Consider the following 24,897-nt stretch of genomic DNA (forward strand, 5'->3'; position numbering starts at 1 on the left):
AGGAGATTCCCAACTTGTCCGAAGACAAGAATGACCACGGGTGCTTTTTACAAAGCAGATTTCTGGACACAAACCCAGATCAACTGACTCAGAATTCCCAGGGAAGAGGCCTGGTAATCTGTATTTTTACAAACCTGTTAGATTGGTGGGAGCTTGGAGTCCCCTTGTACAATTACTCAATTGACATCGTCTTCTTCTCATGGTGCCTCTACCAGCTAAGTCCCCATCCCTGGCCATGCCCACCACCATCCACCACTGTGCTTATAATATAGGCAGGATTTTTTGGATGGGGTGCAGATGGAGGCACTCTATTCCTTTATTCTTGCAGAATAGAGTTCAGTGGGTCTCACAATATTTTTGTGAGGTACTACGTATCAGTATAAAGAATACTTCTTGTCTTAGGTTTGACTTGACATTTCCACGGTGATGTAAAGGGCTTGTTTTCTTGAAGGATCATTTTTTCCATGTAGCTTGTGCTTAATGTAGCACCAGGCACCCAACAGATACTTCGTATATATTAAATGGTTAAGAATTCAGTCTCTGGAGCCAGACCACCTGGGTTCAAATCCCTGCTAGTTGTGCCTCAGTTTCTGCATCTGTAAAGTGGGGATATTAATAATACTTACCTAATAGGCTTGTTATGAGAATTAACTGAGTTAATTCATGCAAAGCACTTAAGACAGTGCCTGGCATTTAGTAAGCACTTAATAAATATTAACTTTTTAGTGAAATACAAACAAACAAAAAATACTGTTTGGGAGGAGGAGAGTGGAATTAGTGAAATCAGGCCCAGCCACTGAGCCACTCCTGGTGCTCCTCTAGGGATTACAAAACAGCTAATCGCATCTCACATAAACCACCAACACTTCCCTGGGGCCTTGCAATCCCATTAGCCCAGCGAAATGCTCCTAAGCAAAGGCCAAGACTGCCACAGGTCAGTGGCCTGCCCCAGGGGTTCCTAAGAGGGGTTTTGATGGTGGCAGAAACCCAGCAGGTAATTATGCTGAGGTTTCTGATCTTCCTGCCCTGGGGAGCAGGGGAGTGGGAGGAAGGAGGAAAGTGATGGGGAAAAAACTGAAAGGAGAAGACGGGGGTGGGGGGGGGTGGGGGGTGTCTGAAAAGCGGTGAGGTAGAATCCAATCATTACAACTGGTCCTGGAATTTTCTGCTTTTGTCCTTGTGTTTTGGGAGGTCTGGAGGAGCTTTGGAAACTCCCCAGCTCTCATCCTGAGGACTACTCAGTAGCAGACAGGGCATGAAAACCTCTTCGGGATGGCTCTAAGGGCCTCTCCAGGACAGGGCAGCAAGCATGTTCCTTCATAGGCTGTTCAAGGCTTGACTGAGCCTCTCCTTTTCAGTATAATATGACTTTCATTAAAGAGCTTTGAGAACTTCTGGGCCAGCCTTGATGCCTACTTCCCCGCCTATTCCAAAAACGAAAACATCATTTCAGGAAAATTCAGCAAAAATACTCTAAAATGTAAATTATGTCAATTCAGGTCAGTGCCGCACTCAGATGTGGTATTGAACAACAGAAGGTCCAAGAACTAAGAGCAAACTTTTAAGCCTTTTGTCATTACAGGAAAGGGGAGTGATTCAACAAGTTTTCTCTTCACCTAATAGAAGGGCTAAGTCCTCTTTCTTTCTGCTCGGGGTGAGGCCTTAGTTACTGGAAATGCCACTGAGTATCCTGGAGAGTGCCCCATTCCTCCGGAGCTGCCTTGCTTGGTCATTGTATGCCATGTTAGGCCACTGCTTGGGGAACCTTCTCACCTGCCAGTGAGGATAAATGGGCCTGGATCTCTGCCCATGAGCTACATCACTCTGGAAAAGACACTTTACCTGCTAAGGCTCTATTTTCTTATCTGTAAAATCCAGATAACACAACAGACCTCACAGAGTTGTTGTTAAAGATAAAGTGAGTGAAGTGTGAAGGGCACTCGATACATTTGTGCCATTGACTAGTTAAACCTGTGTATAAATTCTCTGCCCCTGATTCCCCATCTCTTAGGTGGGGCTGTTAGTGTCCCCCTTTCCAAGCAGCTGTGAGAATGAGATTGGAGAGGGCTGGGCACATAGTAGAGCCATTTGATGCATGGCAGCTCTTGCTATGAACCATAAGGATGTCCACCCTTGAAACACAGACCACGTGAGGAATGTAGCTTTTTCTCAGACTCACTTTGTGTAAGCATTAACCAGGATGTGAAGCCACTCTTCATATTAACCTTGTGAACTGGCTTAGAATCAGGGCTTTCAGTCCATTCCTGAAGGCCCAGGAGGCTGTCTCTGGGGCCATTTTGGCCCTTCTGTGGACAGTGGTTCAGTGGCTCCAGAACTCTTTTTTTTTTTTTTTTTTACATCTTTATTGGAGTATAATTGCTTTGCAATGGTGTGTTAGTTTCTGCTTTATAACAAAGTGAATTAGTTATACATATACATATGTTCCCATATCCCCTCCCCCTTACGTCTCCCTCCCTCCCACCCTCCCTATCCCACCCCTCTAGGTGGTCACAAAGCACCGAGTTGATCTCCCTGTGCTATGCGGCTGCTTCCCACTAGCTATCTATTTTATGTTTGGTAGTGTATATATGTCCATGCCACTCTCTCACTTTGTCCCAGCTTACCCTTCCCCCTCCCCATATCCACAAGTCCATTCTCTAGTAGGTCTGTGTCTTTATTCCTGTCTTACCCCTAGGTTCTTCATGACATTTTTTTTTCTTAGATTCCATATATATGTGTTACCATACAGTATTTGTTTTTCTCTTTCTGACTTACTTCACTCTGTATGACAGACTCTAGGTACATCCACCTCACTACAAATAACTCAATTTCGTTTCTTTTTATGGCTGAGTAATATTCCATTGTATATATGTGCCACATCTTCTTTATCCATTCATCCGATGATGGACACTTAGGTTGTTTCCATCTCCTGGCTATTGTAAATAGAGCTGCAATGAACATTGTGGTACATGGCTCATTTTGAATTATGGTTTTCTCAGGGTATATGCCCAGTAGTGGGATTGCTGGGTCATATGGTAGTTCTATTTGTAGTTTTTTAAGGAACCTCCATACTGTTCTCCATAGTGGCTGTACCAATTCACATTTCCACCAGCAGTGCAAGAGTGTTCCCTTTTTTCCACACCCTCTCCAGCATTTATTGTTTCTAGATTTTTTGTTGATGGCCATTCTGACTGGTGTGAGATGATATCTCATTGTAGTTTTGATTTGCATTTCTCTAATGATTAATGATGTTGAGCATTCTTTCATGTGTTTGTTGGCAATCTGTATGTCTTCTTTGGGGAAATGTCTATTTAGGTCTTCTGCCCATTTTTAGATTGGGTTGTTTGTTTTTTTGTTATTGAGCTGCATGAGCGGCTTGTAAATTTTGGAGATTAATCCTTTGTCAGTTGCTTCATTTGCAAATATTTTCTCCCATTCTGAGGGTTGTCTTTTGGTCTTGTTTATGGTTTCCTTTGCTGTGCAAAAGCTTTTAAGTTTCATTAGGTCCCATGTGTTTATTTTTGTCTTTATTTCCATTACTGTAGGAGGTGGGTCAAAAAGGATCTTGCTGTGATTTATGTCATAGAGTGTTCTGCCTATGTTTTCCTCGAAGAGTTTGATAGTTTCTGGCCTTACATTTAGGTCTTTAATCCATTTTGAGCTTATTTTTGTGTATGGTGTTAGGGAGAGTTCTAACCTCATACTTTTACATGTACCTGTCCAGTTTTCCCAGCACCACTTATTGAAGAGGCTGTCCTTTCTCCACTGTACATTCCTGCCTCCTTTATCAAAGATAAGGTGACCATATGTGCGTGGGTTTATCTCTGGGCTTTCTATCCTGTTCCATTGATCTATCTTTCTGTTTTTGTGCCAGTACCATACTGTCTTTTTACTGTAGCTTTGTAGTATAGTCTGAAGTCAGGGAGCCTGATTCCTCCAGCTCTGTTTTTCATTCTCAAGATTGCTTTGGCTATTTGGGGTCTTTTGTGTTTCCATACAAATTGTGAAATTTTTTGTTCTAGTTCTGTGAAAAATGCCAGTGGTAGTTCGATAGGGATTGCATTGAATCTGTAGATTGCTTTGGGTAGTAGAGTCATTTTCGCAATGTTGATTCTTCCAATCCAAGAACATGGTATATCTCTCCATCTATTTGTATCATCTTTAATTTCTTTCATCAGTGTCTTATAATTTTCTGCATACAGGTCTTTTGTCTCCTTAGGTAGGTTTATTCCTAGATATTTTATTCTTTTTGTTGCAATGGTAAATGGGAGTGTTTTCTTGATTTCACTTTCAGATTTTTCATCATTAGTGTATAGGAATTCCAGAGATTTCTGTGCATTAATTTTGTATCCTGCTACTTTACCAAATTCATTGATTAGCTCTAGTAGTTTTCTGGTAGCATCTTTAGGATTCTCTATGTATAGTATCATGTCATCTGCAAACAGTGACAGCTTTACTTCTTCTTTTCCAATTTGGATTCCTTTTATTTCCTTTTCTTCTCTGATTGCTGTGGCTAAAAACCCTCCAGAAAGTAGGCATAGAGGGAACTTTTCAGAACTCTTTTTGTCCTTGGAGCACCTCCTCAATAAAGGCTTCTATAACCTTATTCATCCCATAACCATGTTTAGTCTTTCCCCTGATCCCCTGCCCTTAGCAGGGAAAAAAAAAATCAAGTTAAAAGACAGACTTCCTGTTCAGAGGGTGGGCAGTCAACCAGGGAAAGGGGTGAAGGTGACATTTTGGGAGCATCACACCTCTAACACGTGGAAAGAGTCATCTCTACAGTCCTTCTGATGACCTTCTTCTCCATATCTAAGGAGGCTGAGGGCAAATGAGTCTTCATGTAGGTAAATATCTTAAACTGGTATGTGTGTACTCTTACATTCATAATTTATATGTCTTATTCACATATATTTTTCTTCTGAGAAAAGCACAATTAGAAAAATTCCTCTGATAACCCTTTAGTTAAGACAAATATCCACACCCCTCCCCTTTGATTTCTTTGTTTAGCGAAGGGTTAGACCTGGCACAGATGGAATACTATTTAGAATTCACAGTGTATTTTAATTTCATAGTATATTTGAATTTCAGGTCTTGAATTCAGCATCAGAAAGCTGAATTCAGCCAAACTTTAATATGAAAATACCTCTGATCAAGGCATAAAATTGTACTTTAACCAGTTACAACTTCCTTTCCCTAAGTCTTGAAAAAACATGTATTCATTAACTGCTTTTACCTCTGCTGTCAACACACTCAATATATGTTCATAACTCTTTATTATCTACATGGTGATTATCTTGTTGATGAATTATCAGTAGGGGGATTTTTTTGGACCACCTTTCCTCTGTACCTTGCATGGTCCTGGCCACATGCCACCACCACCCAACTAGAATGTGCTCAGGGAGCGTATTTTTCAGGCTAGCCTAAATAAAAATAGGATTAGGAAGGTAAAGCTACTGATCATGTAATTTACTTTAGTCAGGTGTATAGGGATTTGCATAATATCTGTCCTAGTGCTTTCTTCTGTTGATTCATTGTCTCCAAATGTGCAGTGGGATGCTAGGGAGAAGTCAGGGGAAAGGTCAGAAGGGTACAGAAGTCTACACCATTAGAGCAATATTATTTTAAGAGCCATGAACTGGATCATAAGCAACTCATGGGCAATGACCTTATTTTATGGCTCATTGGTCTCTCAGAAACATAGAACTGGGCTGAGGAAGGAGAACATAGTTTGGGGAGGAGGAGGGGGTTGGCTCGAGTTGTAGGTAGAAGAAAGGAACTTGTGTTTGGGCCAGCCACTATGTTGGGCACTCTTACATGTCATCTCATGCAACGCTCCTAACTACCTGCCCAGCAGGCATAATTGTTATCATTTTATAGAATTAAAAACTGACTTGCTTAACATACCACAGCAGATAAGAGGTAGATCCAGAATTGTAATTCAGACCTGTCTGGCTCTGAAGAGGAAGTTCTTTCTTGTACCGCAAGGGGCATATTAGTAGGGGGTTCAGTCAGTATTGTTTGGATAAATTACATAATGAGTTGGATAGGGACAGCAATTATTTTGTTATATTCAGAATAACAGACACTATTGTGATTCAGTCTTTTCTGCTTGGAAATAACTAGGTTTAGAGTAGGAAACCAAAGAGATCTGAGCTCATTCAATCATTCATATATTCACATGAATTGAACTACCTACCTCTGAATAAATACAATTAATCCCTGACCCCTAGAAGCTCACATTCTATTGAGAGAGATCAGCTTGTCATTAAATAAGTCCTTAGTAGTGGTATCTCAAGGAGCTGCTAGAATTCAATCTAATGGAGGAGAAACAAGTTACACAAATCCAAAGTCAAAATGTCACAAATCCTCCAAGGACTATCAGATATCTTCCAAATTATCTCCGAAATTCCCCTTCCTCACCCTCTCCATGTATGGCCTCTGTTTACTAGGGCCTGTACCATCTCCCCTAGCTGGTCTCTGGGCCTCTGGTCTCTCACTGCTTCTGTTCAGCTCCCAGACTGCCTCCAGTGAGATCTTTCTGAAACCCCAGTCTTGCCATGATGTACCAGCTCTGTGATTTCGGGTGATATCGCTGTTCCCCTGCCTGAAAAATAAGGATGATAAGTGAAGCTACGGCCAGGGCAGTGTTCACCAGTGTGGCTGGACTGGGTGTTTGTGACTGACACATCCCTTCAATGGTCAGTGCCCAGCTCTGCTGATTATTAAATATTTTTAATATGGTAACACTCACCTCCCAAAATTGTTGGAATGGTTAAACAAGAAAGCTTTGAGAGCTAAAATCCCCTGCCGTTGTCAGCCAGGCTATTCTGTCTTTCCTTGGACCTAACTACACAGGAAGCATCACCCGGTGGCTTTGTCCTAGTGTGAGTCTTCATGCTCCAACCTGACCTTTTTATTTGTTTCATTATTGTATTTATTTATTTTAGAAACGGACATTTTTTAACAGCTGTGCATTTCCTATCCCTTTGTTTTCCTGTCATGGTGCATTTCCTCACTCTTTGTGGTTGAACATTTCACATGTCTGTTTACAGTGCCCGGTGTGTTAGATAAAATGTATGGCAACGCCTTTGGCCTCTACCTCACCAACTCAACCAACTCAACCAGCCCGAAACTATTTTATCCAGTGGCTTTTTCCATGTGTTGGGAAACAAATCTTGAGTGTTATGGTCTAGATATGCCAGGAAATTCATTCTGGGATGTTTGCCCACATCCACTGGCATTTTCCAGAAGGAACCCCACGTGTCTCCAGGTCCACCAGCGGGACCACTTGAGACCTCAGTTGGCATTCATCAGCCACTTTGTTCTCAGCTTGAGTGTGGAAGTCAAATTCCTAAGAGGCAGGATTGTAGAGGCAGTGTCTCTCAGGGTGTAGTGCTTTTCTTATCCCTGAAGACTCATCCCTCACACGTCCTGGGTGTATTAGTCAAAGTACTGTGTCAGCAAAGAGTACCAATCCCCTTTGATTATCAGGTTCAAGCAGAAAAAGAGATTCTTTCTCTCTTTGCCTCCACTGGACATCCTTTCCCACTTAATAGATAATTTATCTATTACTTAATGTATTTGAATTAGAGCTGGAGGGGTCACAGTTGAAGAAGGAAGCCTGCTGCTACTGTAGCTTCTTCTCCCAAGGTAGTGTTTGATTTAGCTGTGTAAACAAGTGACTGCATTCTCCAGAGGTCTTAAACGCAGCTGCCTGCCCTGGAGACAGCCACACCTCTTCCGCCAGGGTGCACTCTGGTTCCTGGTGAGTATCAGCAAAACAACAAACAAGGAATTGTAGGATATGTGTGGGCTTCAAATGGCAGTGGTCCTGCCACCCAGATTTTGGCCACAGTAGTTGGGAACGGAAGGAAACAAGGAAACCTCTTCTCTTGCTTTACTGCCCTTGGCTATCACAGGGCATTATAACAATTCTCTTTGAGATTCTGAATTCTGCTTGCAAAATTTGCCCAGAATCTGCCTCTGAAGCCGTGAGACAATGAATTTTTAATCAGTGAAGATGCCCTTTGAATCTTTTTCCCAGTACTGGTGCTATTTTTATGCTGAGCCTCTTACACTAGCCATTACTTAACGTACCTACAGTATTCTTCCCTAACATCCATGGTCACACAGTTTCTCTCTGTGTAGAACCAAATAGCTTTTATAAACAGATTCTGTGGCTTCAGTCTCATTAGAACCTACTATGTGTTAACTTACAAGCTAATCAGACCACACCAGATATGTCAAAATCCATAACCTTGGTTAAGGGTTTAGTCAATCATCATTGCCTCCCAAACACACTCTCATCAATATACATGCTCATTAGCCAAGATGTTAACTTCAGGGACCAGAGCAAGTACCAAAAGGGAACGAGGTCATTTGCTGTTAGGCAGGTGGCCTCCCTGTGAGAATGCAAGGGTACATCATGAGTCATACCTCAGTGGATGACCCAGGGACTTCTGACTCATGTCCAAATCTGCAATTGCTCTGCCTTGACCTCAGGAAGATATTCTGGATTAGCTTCATAAGACCCTCCTCTGGTAGAGTTGTCTGACTTTCACCTAAGGGCCAATGAGCAAGCTAGTGAACACCAGTGGCTTAGGACCCACCCCACTGCCACCCTCCATTGCCCAGGTGGACACAGAGCTTTGGCTTCTGTCCGTAGCATTGTTCTAACTAGATGAGTTGCTATAGATCAGCTTGGGATGGGTTATGTTCCCAGCCATATTGTTTTTAAAAAATAACTGCCTTCTTCCCCAGACAAACAGCTGTCATAAATGAAAGGTAATCTGGCAGGGGCTTAAAAGCCACTAGACTCTTTTGATTTTCAAGATATTTTGCAAAAACAGTAATAAAAATGGTATTCATCAAGTCCTCATTACTTGTGAAATAGTTTAGTATCCTACATGGTTAAAGCACAGGCTGTCTCCAGAGGAAGTTTGCTCATCATGCCTCTTAAGAGAGCTTGGAGTGATAATCATAAAGTGGTTGTGATGATTCAAGGGGTTAATATAAGCAAAGCCCTTGGACCAGTTTTGGTCATATTGTGAGCCTGCAGTAAGCATCAACTTTTATTCTTACCAGGCAGCACTGGCTGGCCCTTCCCAAACAAGTTCATGTGATCCTTAGAACACACCTGTGAGGTAGGCGTATCTCCAGTTCTCAGATAGGGAAAGAGAGGCCACACAGTTAGGAAACAGCAGAGTGGGGATGGCATTCAAACACTACCCTGTACCATCTTTCCAAAGATGATAATTCAACTTTGAAAATGGGTCAGACGTTTCAGGGTAAAAATGAGTGTTTGAGAACCTTTTGGTTTTGTTTTTCCAGAGAGTATCAGGGTACCAGTCTAGGGGGATGCAACAGGAAACATGACTGTGAATCAGCTGCCTGATAAAAGAGGCAGGATGGAGCCCACGTCATTGCAGGACTCAACGATATCACTGAAAACATCAGCGCTTATTCCAGTATAGATTTCCCTTTAAGACATGAAAGGAGAGTTCAAAGAGAATGGGCTAGATTGCTCGGAAAGTCACATTATTAAAATGTGTTTGTTTTTATTAGCTTTTTTGCTTCACTGAGAGTTATACTCTTATTAACATGATATCCAAAATTCACCTTTCACTAATTTCTCCTAGTTTACCACCTGATTTTGGGTGCACAGGATTATGTTCAAAACACACAGTAGTAAAGTTCTATTTCTTGCAGCATTTGGGACTTCTAAATTTGAATTAATTCAATTCAGTAGACACTTATTGAGTCCCTTTCATGAGGAAATACTGTTCCAGAGACCTAATGAATAAGACATGGGCCCTGACCTCCGGGAACTTAATGTCTCTAGAGCTGTGCTAACCAATGCAGTAACCACATGTCGCTATTTAAATTTAAATAAAGTGAAAAAATCAGTGCCTCAGATGCACTAGCTACATTTCAAGTACTCAATAGCCATATGTGGTTACTGGCTACCATGTTGGATAGGGCAGAAATAGAACGTTTCCATCATTGCAGAAAGTTCTACTGGACGGTGCTGACCTACTGGACAGGGGCAAGAGATCTTGTTTAGGAATTCTGTTGCTCCGACTTTGTAGTTGGAGTATGGCTTACTCTTAGAGCAATGTGAAGGAACAGCAGTACCCTTCAGGCTTGACACTTGAAAACATGGATTCATATTCTGCTTCTGACCTATATTGACCTGGGGCAAGGCCCTAAGATGCCAGTTTCCTCATCAGTAAGCAAGCACATCAGACTGTAAGACCTCTCTATGACTCTGTCTGTCCAAGTGCCCTGTGATGCTATGAGGGAATTGGTAGAATACTCTGTGTGTGTGTGTGTGTGTGTGTGTGTTACAGCTAAAAGAAACTGCAGAGAATTTCCATCTCCCCAAGAACTTTCATGATTATTTTAGAAATTTAATTTCAAGTTCACTCTGTTTGTCAATACTGAAACTCTATATATGCAGTCCTAAACTCGACAAACTGATTTAAAAGAAGAGAGAGACAGATTATTTTAAAATAGAGAGAGAGATAAGTAATAGCTGTGCTCTCTTACTTTGCAAGACAGTCATGAGCACATGGAGAGACTGTGGATCAGGCTTTGCCTGTGGCTCCTGGTGTGGGAAGAAGTCTGGGCCTGGAGTTGAAAAATGGGGAGAGAATGCAGGCTCTGCCACCGTCTAGCTGTGTGACCTCTGGTAGGTCTCCTCTTCAATAAAATGAGGATTCCAGGTAACTCACAGGCTCTGTGAGAGAGTTAATATGTTCCTTTAAGCCTGTGTTACATCAACAGCCTTCCAACCAGACTTCGTGCTCCCCCTTCCCACCACCAGTGATCTTTCAGAAACATGGTCTGATCTCATATGTCATGCCTCTGCTTAAAACCCTACAGTGGTTTCTTGTGGCTTTTTAGGGTTTGCCAGAAAACTCCTGATTTTAGCATGGAAAGCCCTGCATCCCTTGAAACCTCTCAGTTGGCTGTTCACCCTGCAAACCCAGCAGGGCAACTGACCTGGTCCCCACCTGCCTTCTTAGTACACATCTCTTACCTCTCATCTCTGCTCACCTACGTTCTTCTCTGTACATTGGCACAAGCTGGGGAGTGTTTGACAAAATGCTGATGCCTTGGCCCTGCCTCTTGAGAATCTGATTTCATTGTTTGGGGTGGGACTTGAGTATACTTGTCTTTTTAAAGCTCCGTGGTGGTTCTAAAGCACAGCCAAGGCAGGGAACCACTATTCTATTCTTGCAGGTCTCCAGAAACCCTGCGAGCTATTCCCTGTGCCTGAGCTGACCTTTCCCTTGCTTTCTTCCCTTGGCTAATTCCTGCTTATTCTCATCCTGCTCAGGAGTCTCTTCCTCCAGGCAGCCCTCTGGGACACCCCCCACCCCTCCACTGGGCTACTAGACTACTCTAGGCTTGCTTTCTCCAGAACCTGATCATTCTGCATTCTGATTGTTGGTTTACTCCAACCCTCTCCCTCATGAGGTCTGGAGTTTCTTTTAGTAAGAGATTTTATCTTTCCTCCTTGTATCCCTGGAGCCAAGCAGGCTCTGGCACCTTGCAGGCTCTCAGTAAGTATTCCATGAACAGATTAATCAAGACAAGGCCAGCTGACCTCTTGTGAGTTACATTCTAAGAAAGAAACATTGCACAATAACCCCAGTGTATTATAGAAACAGGAGGTTAAGGATAAAACACATCCAAGTACACTACAATGCTTTAACAAATCTGTAAAAGTGGACAACTCCCAATATTCAAATTAAAAGAAATTCTTAGTTTTGCTCTTTCCTGGGTAATGATTTTTTTCTCTTCCGGGGGAGAAAATAAAAAAAAAGATGTGTTAGGAAATTCCTCCTCCATCCTCATTACCTGTCATAAAATTGTAACTGGAAATGATTTCCCTGATGAAATCACTTCGGCTTTCTGTTATTTTCTTTCTTCCTCCTTGTTCTTGCCTCAGCTGGCCATCCTTGCGTGTTTGCAGAGAGGCAGGAAGGTTTACCGCTGGGACTGTTTCTCTCTCTCTTTAAAACTCTTTTATTAGCAGGCTTTCTGATCTTCAAAGCAGCTTGTATCTGATGTGACCCCACTCCCTCGACTCCCCATGCTGGGGAGTGAGAGCTGGGAGTATTTTTGTCATTTTGACGACTTGCATACTTGGACAGCCCGATAGTGCGGTCCTCACTAAATCTGCAGGGATGAGAGCAAGTCAGCGTTCCTAAGCCCCCTTTCACCCCCAAATCTAGACACATTGAAAACTTGACACCAGACCCCGGAGTTAAGCAAACAGTAAGTTTATAGGTCTCCTTGCTTTTGACCCATCCCCTGGGGCGGCAGCCCTGATCCTCTGCCATTTTTTTTGCCCTTGAGTCTTTGCAGGTGGTGCTCCTCAAACTCTCTCAACCTTTGTGATTATCCGCAGTGCTTGATCCTGGATAAGTTTGAAAGCTATGATGATGAATTTCAACTCACCCAACGAGCCCTGTCTCTGCTGGAGGAAAACAGGTTCTGGGCTGGTGTGGTATTTCCTGACATGTATCCCTGGACCAGCTCCCTACCACCCCATGTGAAGTACAAGATCCGAATGGACATAGATGTGGTGGAGAAAACCAATAAGATCAAAGACAGGTGATGTTTCAGGAGATCTCAGAAGGACCTGGGCACCCCCAGTGATGTATGAGGCAAGGAAAGGGGGCTCCTATGGGCTCAGGCCACCCGTCTCCTTCAGGGGCAGAAAGGTTACTCAGAAAGGCACAGAAGCACTTTGGTATCAAAGAACTAAGCTAGACAGTACATCCTGCTAGTTGGTGGGACCAGGAGAGTTCAGCTACCCTGTCTTTACCCCCTCAACTCAGAACTTGTCCCTGGCTGGCCTTTGTGCAATTTGGAGGTGAAAACCTCTAGGTACTGAGTTATCTTCACATAGAGATTCTGCAAATGAGGTTCCACCAAAGTCACTGGGAAATTAGGTTTGGTACAGAGTAGGGGATTGAGACTGGACTCAGCCTGTAAATCAATTAAATTAAGTTAAATCAGAGGAAGTAAGATATTTTGTAAAGCTCAAATTAGAGTACTTGAATGAAAGCAATTACAAATCGTGCTGTGGCTAATGTTCATAATTGGGATTTAACCTGTGAACTGGAAAATAGAATCAGATAGTGTGGAAAAGTTCAGGGGAAAGTTTTGGGAGAGTGAATACGGAGTCCCCTCGTGCTTATGACCAGTGAGTGAGCTGTCCATTCCCATTGCCATCCTTTGTCCCTCTCTCCGGTTTCTTCTTAGGTACTGGGATTCTGGCCCCAGAGCTGATCCTGTGGAAGACTTCCGATACATCTGGGGCGGGTTTGCCTATCTGCAGGACATGGTTGAACAGGGGATCACAAGGAGTCAGGCCCAGGCTGAGGTTCCAGTTGGAATCTACCTCCAGCAGATGCCTTACCCCTGCTTTGTGGATGACTCGTGAGTCTGAGGTCCCAGTCCCCCTCCAGGACAAGCTGATCTGGTTGCTGGGGTGAGATGAGGTGGAGGTGCTCCCCAGGCTTCAGTCACTTTGGAGGAAAAAATCCTGGGGCGTGGGGCCGGCTCGGGGAGAATGGAGCTCTGATTAAGAAGCCTGCTTCTCCTCGGCTCCAGGCAGGGTCACATGGACAAGTGGGAGAAAGGAGCTGGTGTTGTGGGAGGAAAAGGGAAGGTGAAAATTAAAGCAGGGGAAGTGAGGTTGGGGGAGGGGACAAAGGCTTTTAAAATTTCCACTACGTAGTATGTTTGGTATGTGGAAGGGTTCAGGTCAGAGTGTTTGCCCTGTGACTGCCAAAAGAGCAAATTAGGACTCTGCATCACAAGTAGGTCCGGTTCCTAGGAGCCTTGGAATAATGCAGCTCCTTCCCTAATTAACATTCTCATGATGTATGCTTAATGAAAAGGTAGAGGGATGTGTTGGATGAGCTTGGGCCCTCCCTGCCTGCCCACCCCCATCCCCAGGCCTGTACATTTGCTGGCCAGTAGCAAACTAAGCAAGTAGCCCACTGTTTTCTGAACATGCATTTGGGGGGTGGTAGAGGGAGGGACAAAGAGGGAGAAGGGGCTGGGGGGGGGGCTCATTTACTATGGTGGATGGGGCAGAAATGCTCCCAAGGACAGCAGCAGAGATCTGCAGTTGGCTTAGGGATTCAACTCCTAGAAGAAAACTGGGAAGTTCACCACAGTGTACGTGTGGGTTTGCGGGGATCAGGGAGGAGATAAACGTGCACAGCCTATAAAAGGAAGAGTCAAATTGCCAGCTGGCAAGGTAGTAAAATAAAGCCCAGTATGGGTGTAACACCTCAGTCCAATCAGTTCTCCTTCAGCTCTACAGAAGACTAAAAGAGATAACAGGGGCTGTTCTGCAGTCATTTTAAGTTTGGACAATAGGCAGAGATGGGAAATGGAGCCGGGGCAAAAGCCCAGCTCTACTTCTAAGATCAGAATAGGAGTAACCGGCAAGGAAGTGGGGTAAACAGTGAGGAGGCGGTAGGGATTCTGGCCATTCAATGTGGGAGAGCCCTCTGGTGGCAGGTCCCAGAAGGGCAGGCGTTATGAATTTATGGTTCTCTCCCTAGGGCCATCTTGAGTGAAACCCTCCCACGCTGGAATTGGGCCCTTCCTGTGACACGCAACAGTTTTCAAGAAATAATAATCTCAAGGGCTTTTACTAGCACATCAAGCACAGGGAAAACATATGTAAAGTTCACAGTAGAGTAATTCCAGAATATCAACTCTGCCTTGCTTGCTGGAATGAATACCCATGGATGTACTCCACCAGTAGGCTGGTGGAGTCAATGACTATTGAATCACTGATTGATTTGTTGCTGGGTCAGTTGCCTTCTGAAAGTGCCATACTGATTAGTTATTTTGTGCCTCTTCCTGTATAACTGGGGTTTGATCCTCATGGGTAGACAGTGCTTGACTAGCTGACCCCTTGGGGAGCCCAGTTATTGATCTCACCACCACCAGTTCCCTTTGTCCACCTTCTTGGACTTCAGTGTCAGTTAGCATGTATCTACCTATTCCAGTCACATCCCACATCATCAAGTCTGCAATCCTTTCCTGGGAGATCTTACAAGAAGCTCTATACTATGTAACATACATAGTATGATTTTATTTACACATTTCACTTACAGAGCCCTCATCTGGACTAACCAAAAAGCTGCCTGAGATCTTATAAAGAACATCTATACTGTGTAACATACGTAGTACAACTTTATTTACACATTTTACTCACAGAGTTTTCATCTGGACTAACCAAAAGGCTACAGTCTTGCTCTAAAGAAAAAGTAATCCTGGGCTTCCCTGGTGGCGCAGTGGTTGAGAGTCCGCCTGCCGATGCAGGGGACACGGGTTCGTGCCCCTATCCCGGAAGATCCCACATGCCGCGGAGCGGCTGGGCCCGCGAGCCATGGCCGCGGAGCCTGTGTGTCCGGAGCCTGTGCTCCGCAACGGGAGAGGCCACAGCAGTGAGAGGCCCGCGTACAGCAAAAAAAAAAAAAAAAAAAAAAAAAAAAGTAATCCTTGGGGGCAAAGTGCAATATATTAAAAGAGTCAAGTCCATTGAGTGCCCGGTGGAGATTTTTCTGCCTTTCCCTCCACCTGGGCTTTGTTCTCAACATATTCATTCAACTAACATTTACTCCACCTCCACCAGGTACAAGGCAATCTACTATTCTGCTTCTCTCCTCTTGCTTTAGTTTTATGATCATCCTGAACCGCTGTTTCCCTATCTTCATGGTGCTGGCCTGGATCTACTCTGTCTCCATGACTGTAAAGAGCATCGTCTTGGAGAAGGAGTTGAGACTGAAGGAGACCTTGAAAAATCAGGGTGTCTCCAACACAGTGATTTGGTGTACCTGGTTCCTGGACAGCTTCTCTATCATGTCGATGAGCATCTGTCTCCTGACGATATTCATCACGGTAAGCCAGATGGAGAAGGTTCAGAAAACCTTGAATAATTTTATTCCTCCCACTTTTCTTCCTGTTAATGAACTTGTGCCTAGATTTGTCATCTGGCCACCAAAGATAGCATGACATGTAGCTTCTGGCCATTTCAGCCAAGGTGGAAGACACTCAGAGAGACAGAGTCTTCCCCAAAGAGCCACTGCATCACAGCATCTTCCCTGCTCCCACTTCCTGCCTGGGGAACCACAATCTACATAGATTATCCAACCCCATTACGTGGACTATCTGGAAAAGCTGCTGTTAGCAGAGCCCAGCACAGGGAGACTGTATGTGCAAAGCGTTCTCTCTTTTCAAATACAGAAGAAATGAATCCGAGGAATGTTTTCTTGGGATTACTGTCCCAACCACCAGCTGGGGTGGGAATGTGGAGAGCCTTTTCAGTGTATTAGGAGAGGAGATCTGGAATGTTTATCAATTACCATCATGGTCACACCATTCATGGCTTGACCAAAGAACATTCTGCTGCCTACAAAATCTCTAAGACCTCTCTGTTTTAAAGGGTGGAATTTGGAGTCCATCCTTTCTCAGTGACAGGAATTTTATAGGCGCAGATAGCATGCATAGGTCCATCCTCTGCAAACTTGCAGCTCCCTTGCAAGTTAGACTTGTAAATAAAACATTATTTCATAACACACTGCTGTGCTTCATGTTTAACTCCTCCGCAGTAGATGATCTTTTGTACTTGTTGAATGATGGAACATAAATTTAGGTAACTTTTTATATTTATTTGATGGGATTTAGTATAAGCCTTAGACTTCAAGCTTTGCAATCTTCTGATATAGTGTCATCAAGCTTGTTCTGCCTCTTTACCATGATGATATTAAGAGTTCCTTGCACTAAGCAATATATGTGCTGATGCACAGATTCTGGCTGTGTCCTTTGTTATGCTGGATGATACCTGGTGCCTACCTGATCCAAGAATGTTCCATCACACATCCTGTCCAACCAACACATATCCAGTTAAACCAAATCCTGCCCCTTCTCTTTGCAGTAAAATGTACTAAGTCTGAATGGTTTTAGTTTAAGTGTTGCACTGAGATTCAGTGAGCTGTGGCCTTAGCCAAACCCTGTGCTAGAGCCTTATCAAAACCAATGCTGATGTAGAGGTCAGTCTGCTCAATCTGACCAGACCCAAATGTAGCTTTAAATACACAAAGGGTCCTAGAGTTCCAGAGATGAGGGGAGAAGCTGAGAAACTTGTCTTCCTCTAGGGGTCCCTTGTTCCTTCCCATCCTTCAGTCTACTCCTTTCCCCACTACTAAGACATTTTGTGTCCTCAGAATTAAAGGAGTCAAAATGCATGAACAACTGACTTATGCAAAACTCATAAACATGCACGACATCTTGCAGTGGCCCTGAGACTTGTTGCTAATAAGTGGCATTGAGATTTGCCTTCCTAAGAATGGACATTAGGACTTCAAAGCTTTTAGGACGTGAGGTAAAGAATGTTTACTAAGAGTTTCTTGCACAAAGGGGTTTCTCCTTGTGGGAACCAGGACATTGTTCCAGTTTCCAGTGATGGCGGAAACACAGCTTTCCACAACAAAATAGGATTTTCCTTTGAATGACGCTCTCATCTTTCCCCTGTCGTTCCTTCCCACCTCAACTATGCAGGAAAGAAGCTGGAAGCTGAGACAATGGAAAGGTTCCATTGTTATTCAAGCTGTTAAGAACAAAAAAGAAAAGTGGTCATTAGAAGAAGACAAGGCCAGTGAAATTGTTGGGTCAGCCAAATGACTTTCATATCTGCCTGAAGTCAATGAGAAATTATATAGCTTAGAAGGTTGTAGGACTTTGCTTTGAGCTGAGATAAGAAATTAATTTCATTCTTCTGAGAGTAACAATAACCTTAAAGTTCTTCCAGCCAAAAGCCACATGTTCAGTCAAGGTCTTGCTTTTATTGAGTTGCATGTGATTAAGGATGAGGAGTGAGCTTCCCAGGGTAATGTGGAGAGCACTTTCACACAAAATCAGGAACCCTGAGTCTTAACCTTGACTTTTATTTAGATTTCCTCAAAGTTTGCTTCTAGTTAAGCGTGGCTCTCTTCCACCTCCTTTGCCATTTGTTTTATTCCATTTTTCAGTCTGTTCTGTCAGTACCTGGCAGGCGTGACAGCATGAATGAAGAAGCAGCGGTAGCAGCAGGAGATAAGTGGCACATTTTTTCTACTCAAATCTTACATGCCCATTATATATATTGCTACTTGGTCTCTCTTTTCTACTGAGAGAAGCCCAGTGATTCGGGTCACCACTACCAATTAATCAGAACCAATTCAAGAGGTGAACCAGTTTGTACCTTTATGTTCCCAAGAAAAGAACAGGATGATCTATATGAATTTGGAGTTATGTGCAAAGGGTAAAAATCCTCATAGGAGGATATCTCATAGGTCAAAATCCTATAGGAAGCCTATAGCAAAAGAGAACCAAGAAGGCCTAATAAATTTGAACATCTCAATTTATCCTCTAATGTAACTGGACAGCAGCTCACTTATTAAAAATACCTAGTTTGGTCCTATTTTCTGCATAGCCAAAGTGATTGACCCACTAGTTAACATGAAAGATATTGAATATTGCCCACAGGTTCTATGAAATGTATTTGTATGATATTATGGGTCTGGAGGATTAATCCACTTCCAAGTGATGTGGATTAACTACTGATATTTTTACCTATATGAGAGGCAAATCTCAGAATATAAGTATTGGGTTGGCCAAAAATTTCGTTTGGGTTTTTCCGTAAGATGTTTCGGAAAAACCCAAACGAAATTTTTGGCCAACCCAATATAAATGATTAAGTTAGCAGGCCAGGCCCCAGGCAAAATGTTAAAGCTTGTTGGATGGTCTCCCACCTCCCTCTTTTGTTCCTCATCTACTCAGTATATCCCAGGAGCTACTGATGCTCCAAGACCCCCTCTGCATATCTTCCTCCCCTGCTCTAGGCTTATTTCTCCACACTATCCCCTTCCCAAGGATTTCCTTAGTGAACACATAATAATTACTCAGTACTGATAGGTAGCTTAATATGTTACCCTCCTGGGGAAAAATGACATAATTAGAATTAAAGGAACTCAACACATTGAGTCTTAAATGTGGAAATTTGGATACCAACAACAGGCTGATGGGAGAGATCCCTTTGGGGCAGAGGGCTTCTGAAGGCCCCAGAATCACAGCACAGAGGTCACTCCTGAGAGGGGTGGTGCCCCTGGATGTGGGTGGAAATTACTGACTCAAGTGGTCTCTTTCGTTTCAGCATGGAAGGATCCTGCATTATAGCAATCCATTCATCCTCTTCCTGTTCCTGTTGGCTTTCTCCACTGCTACAATCATGCAGTGCTTCCTGCTCAGCACCTTCTTCTCCAGGGCCAGCCTGGCAGCAGCCTGTAGTGGTATCATCTACTTCACCCTCTACCTGCCACACATTCTCTGCTTTGCTTGGCAGGACCGAATGACGGCCGACCTGAAGCTGGCTGTGGTAAGGGACCCTGGGCTTACACCTAGAATATGATGCATTCCATCTGAGGGGTATGTAGCAGTCTGAGAGGACTGGCTCACCCTTTGAGGGGATCCACTTTGCCTTTTGGCACAAAGGAACACAAGGTTTGAAGGCACAGGTACAAAAGTGGGAGCATTCTTCACCCTGAGCAACCTAAGAGTTCCTCCTCACCAAATCTGCTTGATTAGTCTGCCCTGGGAAGTAATTGAAAACCAGTTCAACTCATGGGTCCCTTTGTGTATCCATAAGAGGAGAACAACTGGGCCCATTTCACTCAGGTTTTTTTTCCTAACATTTGAGAAGATTCATAAGGGAGGGAGCTTGCCCCCTAACTATTCTGTCCAGAAAAATGTTTCCGTAAATTAAAAGTTTTTGTTTCTCTCCAAAAGAATTTGAATCAGAGCAGCTCTACAGTGTCTTTGTCATGTTCTACCAGTGCACTCAGAGAGGGGTGCCAAAATGAGCCAGTCAGGCCCTCTTGCCAAGAGAGGTCTCTGGAAATTGACGCTGGATTGCCTGAGAGACCTCTTCACAATGCCCAAACAACACTATCTTTTTCTCTAATTGTTTTCAAATGATCTATTTACACCCTCTCATTAACCAGGCTAAATAGCTTCTAAGCCCTGTAGGGTGAAAATTTCCTTGTCCTCCAGAATCTCCCTATCTGTACTTCGTTGTACAATGCAGTTGAGAAAGGACTACCACCAGCTTCTCATTGGGGAAAATCTAAGTCAAACTTGTTCTCACGACTCAAGCTTATTTGGCTCTAGTGTTGCCAGGGCATCTGCCTTTTATTTCTCATGTTAAATAAGAATTAATTGCTGTCATTTATGGCACCCAATTTTCCAGCATGATCACAAAGGGAAAGAAATCCTTATGACTCAGCCTGTAGGCAGAGCTGGGCTATCTTGGTATACTGCATAGGCAGTTGGTACTTTGAAGCCACAACTAGTTTCTTGTGTGTGGGTCTACCAGGAAGCTATAGTTCTGGAAGCTCTGTGGACCAGGGCTGGGCTGAGATTTTTTTTTAATGGTTTTTGTGAACATATAGCTAGAGAATCCCTTCCTTCTGCAGAGAGACACTCTGAACACCACCGTGGGTCCTTCAAACTAGAGCTAGGTCACCCAGCAGAGCAAGTGGGAATAACTCATCCCTCTACACGTGCTTATGTGCTTTCTGCCATGCAATGGACCCCCTGTGGGGATGTGGCTGGGGAACTTCCTCTTCAGACTTCCTTCTGTATGCCACCTATTCAGTTACTTGGGCTCTCCAAGGAGAACCTAAGAAAATGATTGTCCCCAGTCTGGAGATGGGAAAAGGTGATAGTCACTGTAACCTGAGGGCTTTTTGGCTGACAGAGTTCAGGAGGTCATGAGACCATCCCCTGCCTAGCCCTCAAGCTTGCCCTAGAACACTGATGACTTTATGGACACTTCTAATGGGATTCTCACAAAGCAGTTCAAGTAAGCTTCTTTGTTCTACCAAAAACTGTAAGATCTTAAGAAAGAGGTAGGAAGAAGGGGGGAAAGTTAGGAAGATAAACATGAAGACCTTTGGTCCTTTGCTGTGTTATGCTATGTGGTTTTGTCTTCTGTACACTACTGTGTTCCATTGGACAGGTGAGAGGTGGCCCAGTGAGTATTGGGTGGGGGTCCCTGAGGACTGAAAGGTATTCCCAGAATTATATTCCTGTGGGAAGACTGCCTTACCCACTCCCTGGGGTGGTCTTACACCTGGATACAACATGGATCCTCTTTTCGCCCTCCTTCCTACCTTGTAGATTCTTTTGGGTTGGGTAAAAGACCCTCTGCTCATCTTTCATGCCCTTTTTGCCCCACTGCAGAGCCTGCTGTCTCCTGTGGCATTTGGGTTTGGTACTGAGTACCTGGCTCGCTTTGAAGAGCAAGGCCTGGGGCTACAGTGGAACAATATTGGGAATAGTCCCATGGAAGGGGATGAATTCAGTTTTCTGATGTCCATGAAGATGATGCTTATTGATGCTGCTCTGTATGGCTTGCTTGCCTGGTATCTTGACCAGGTATTTCCAGGTAAGTGTCCCCCTCCACAGGGTAAAGGTAATTAGGTTCTTCAGATCCCCAGCCTCCCCTTTTCATCTAGTCTAAATCTTATTCCAGTATCCCATGCTTTTGAATTGGAAGAATTACTGTTGCTAAAATGGCCATACTTCCCAAAGCAATATACAGATTTAATGTGATCCCTATCAAATTACCCATGATATTTTTCACAGAACTAGAACAAATAATCCTAAAATTTATATGGAACCATAAAAGACTCAGAATTGCCAAAGCAATCCTGAGGAAAAAGAACAAAGCTGGAAGCATAACGCTCCCAGACTTCAGACAATACCACAAAGCTACAGTAATCAAAACAGCACAGTACTGGTGCAAAAACAGACATATGGATCAATGGAACAGAATAGAGAGCCCAGAAATAAAAGCACATACTTAACAGCCAATTAATCTTTGACAAAGGAGGCAAGAATATACAATGGAGAAAAGACAGTCTCTTCAGCAAGTAGTTTTGGGAAAGCTGGAGAGCCACATGTAAATCAGTGTAGTTAGAATGCACTCTCACACTATACACAAAAATAAACTCAAGATGGCTTAAAGACTTAAATATAAGACATGATACCATAAAACTCCTAGAAAAGGGTATAGGCAAGACATTCTCTGACATAAACCATAGCAATGTTTTCTTAGGTTAGTCTCCCAAGGCAAAAGAAATGAAGGCAAAAGCAAACAAATGGGACCTAATCAAACTTATTAGCTTTTGCACAGCAAAGGAAACCATAAACAAAACAAAAAGACAACCTACAGAGAGAAGATGCTTACAAACAATGCAACTGGCAAGGGATTAATTTCCAAATCATACAAACAGGTCGTACAACTCAATAACAAGAAACAAACAACCCAATCAAAAAATGGGCAGAAGACCTAAATAGACATTTATCCAAAGAAGACATACAGATGGCTAATAGGCACATGAAAATATGCTCAACATTGCTAATTATTAGAGAAATGAAAATCAAAACTGCAGTGAGGTACCAGTGAGAATGGCCATCATTTAAAAGTCTATAAATAAAAATGCTGGAGAGGGTGTGGAGAAAAGGGAACCCTCCTACACTGTTGGTAGGAATGTAAATTTATATAGCCACTATGGAAAACAGTATGGAGGTTCCTTAAAAAACTAAAAATATAGTTGCCATATAATCCAGCAATCCCATTCCTGGGCATATATCTGGAGAAAACTATACTTTGAAAAGATACATGCACCCCAGTATTCAAAGCAGCACTATTTACAGTAGCCAAGGCATGGAAGCAACCTACATGTCCATCAACAAATGAATGGATAAAGAAGATGTGGTACATATATACAGTGGAATAATACTCAGCCATAAAAAAGAAGAAAATAATGCCATTTGCAGTGACATGGATGGACCTAGAGATTGTCATACTGAGTGAAATAAGTCAGACAAAGACAAATATCATATGATATTGCTTATATGTGGAATCTAAAAAAAATGGTACAAATGAACTTATTTATAAAACAAAAATAGACTTACAGACATAGAAAACAAACTTATGATACCAGAGGTGATAACAGGGTGGGGTGGGGAGAGATAAATTAGGAGTTTGGGGTTAACATATACACAATGCTATGTGTAAAATAGATAAACAACAAAGACTTACTGTATAGCACAGGGAAGTACATTCAGTATCTTATAATAACCTATAATGGAAAAGAATCTTAAAAAGTATATATATATATGTGTGTGTGTGTGTGTATATGTATGTATGTACACACACATATATAGCTGAATCAGTTTGCTGTTCACCAGAAACTAACGCAACGTTCTACTTCAATTTTCAAAAAAATCTTATTCTTTCTAAGGTCTTTCAACTTGGACTCTCAGAACCCGCATTTGAAACTTAAGCCCAGGAACCAAAAATCCATCAGTGAATGCTGTTGGCTTGACGTTAGAAACAGATTCAGAATCTGATCCCTTGTCACCAACTCTACACAACCTTCCCAGTCCAAGCCTCCTTCTTCTGTCATCATCTCCTACCAGTCTGTTTTCCACACCATGTTCAGAGAGATCCTTTCAGAATCTAGGTCAGATGGTGTCAACCCTCTGTTCAAATTCTTCAGAAGGTGGCAGTGTAGGGAGATCCTGGACTCACCTCCCCTCATAGACAAGTGAGTCTGCAGCTACATATGGAACAATTTCCTCTTTAAAAAAAAACTAAATTCTAGCTGAGTGATGGCTACACATCAGGCAAAGAAGAAGAAAAACACATCAAAGTGGGTAGGAGAGCCTAGGTCACAATTTCACCATAAGCCCCACTCTTGGCACAGTGACCCACAACCAGGAGGGATCTCAGAACCCAAAGCTTCTCCATGAGGAACAAAGTGTTCAAACCCCACATCAGTCATCCCAACTTTTAAGACATGCACTTGAGATATGAGCCCCCAAAAAATCTAATTTTGAAAACCAACAGGGCTCACATCCTGAGACCCACAAGATGGTAGCAATCTAAGAAATGCCACTTAAAGGGCGTATGTGCTCATACTCACCTGTCCAGGGCCCAGCTGATTGAGTCCAGACTTAAAGTGAAGGAGACTCACCTACTTTTACTAAAGTGTTAGCCTGAGGGGCAGGTATCTAATTTAACACACACATCTGGTAGCCTGCTGGAATACTCTCTGTGGACAGAGACTGGAGGGTGCCATCTCTGTGCTCTCCCTTTGCTTGCTCCAGAGCACCAGTGTCTCCTGGACAGAAGCCTTTACACATATCTCATGCCCTGATTTTTGTGACTGCCTCTAAGGAGATACCTCTTCATCTCCTGGCTCTGAAGGCTAGGGGAGCTTGTGTTCCTGGTCACTTGGGACTGTAATAATTGGTGTCACCCAGAAAGGAGCTCATACCCCTATCTGGTGACCTGGTTTTTGTGACTGCTGCCAGGGGACACCTTTATATCTCCTGACTCTGGTGGCCAGTGGGGCTTATGCTAGTGGATCCCACAGGACTGTAATCAATGAAGAAAGGGTTCTTAAACAGCTGTCACCACCAGGGCACAGTAAGAGGCAACAGACTCAGGAGCTAAGTCTTTCTGTGAAGAAGGCCTATTAGCTAATCCTCATGATTGTGGCCTAAGGGATAGGTTTCTAATTAAACATGTGTCTCGGGGTTAACTCTAACCCCTTCCGATCCTCGGAGCATGGGCACTATCTTTGTGCTCTCCCTTTGCCATGCTCCAGAGCGTCAGTGTCTCCTGGAAGGGATCTTTACATGCATGTGGCACCTGATTTTTGCAGCTGACATCCAGAGGACATCCCTTGATTGCCTGACTCTGAGGCTGGAGTAGCTTGGGTTCTTGGATTCCATGGACTG

The 24,897-nt window shown here is 43.3% G+C and overlaps 1 protein-coding gene across 1 annotated transcript in view; it reads left to right on the forward strand.

Moving 5' to 3' along the window:
• Positions 1 to 24,897, forward strand: part of ABCA4 (ATP binding cassette subfamily A member 4) — a gene marked incomplete at its 5' end in the record, with an annotated part of 129,497 nt that overhangs the window by 42,973 nt on the left and 61,627 nt on the right. The window contains 5 exons of the mRNA XM_081223844.1: positions 12,422 to 12,627; positions 13,282 to 13,458; positions 15,723 to 15,945; positions 19,238 to 19,459; positions 21,325 to 21,529. Of these exons, the coding sequence (XP_081079970.1) occupies positions 12,422 to 12,627; positions 13,282 to 13,458; positions 15,723 to 15,945; positions 19,238 to 19,459; positions 21,325 to 21,529 (1,033 nt within the window). The remainder of the gene's footprint in view (positions 1 to 12,421; positions 12,628 to 13,281; positions 13,459 to 15,722; positions 15,946 to 19,237; positions 19,460 to 21,324; positions 21,530 to 24,897) is intronic.

Source organism: Mesoplodon bidens (genome assembly GCF_964165515.1).
Source record: "Mesoplodon bidens genome assembly, chromosome: 2".
Taxonomy (NCBI): domain Eukaryota; kingdom Metazoa; phylum Chordata; class Mammalia; order Artiodactyla; family Ziphiidae; genus Mesoplodon; species Mesoplodon bidens.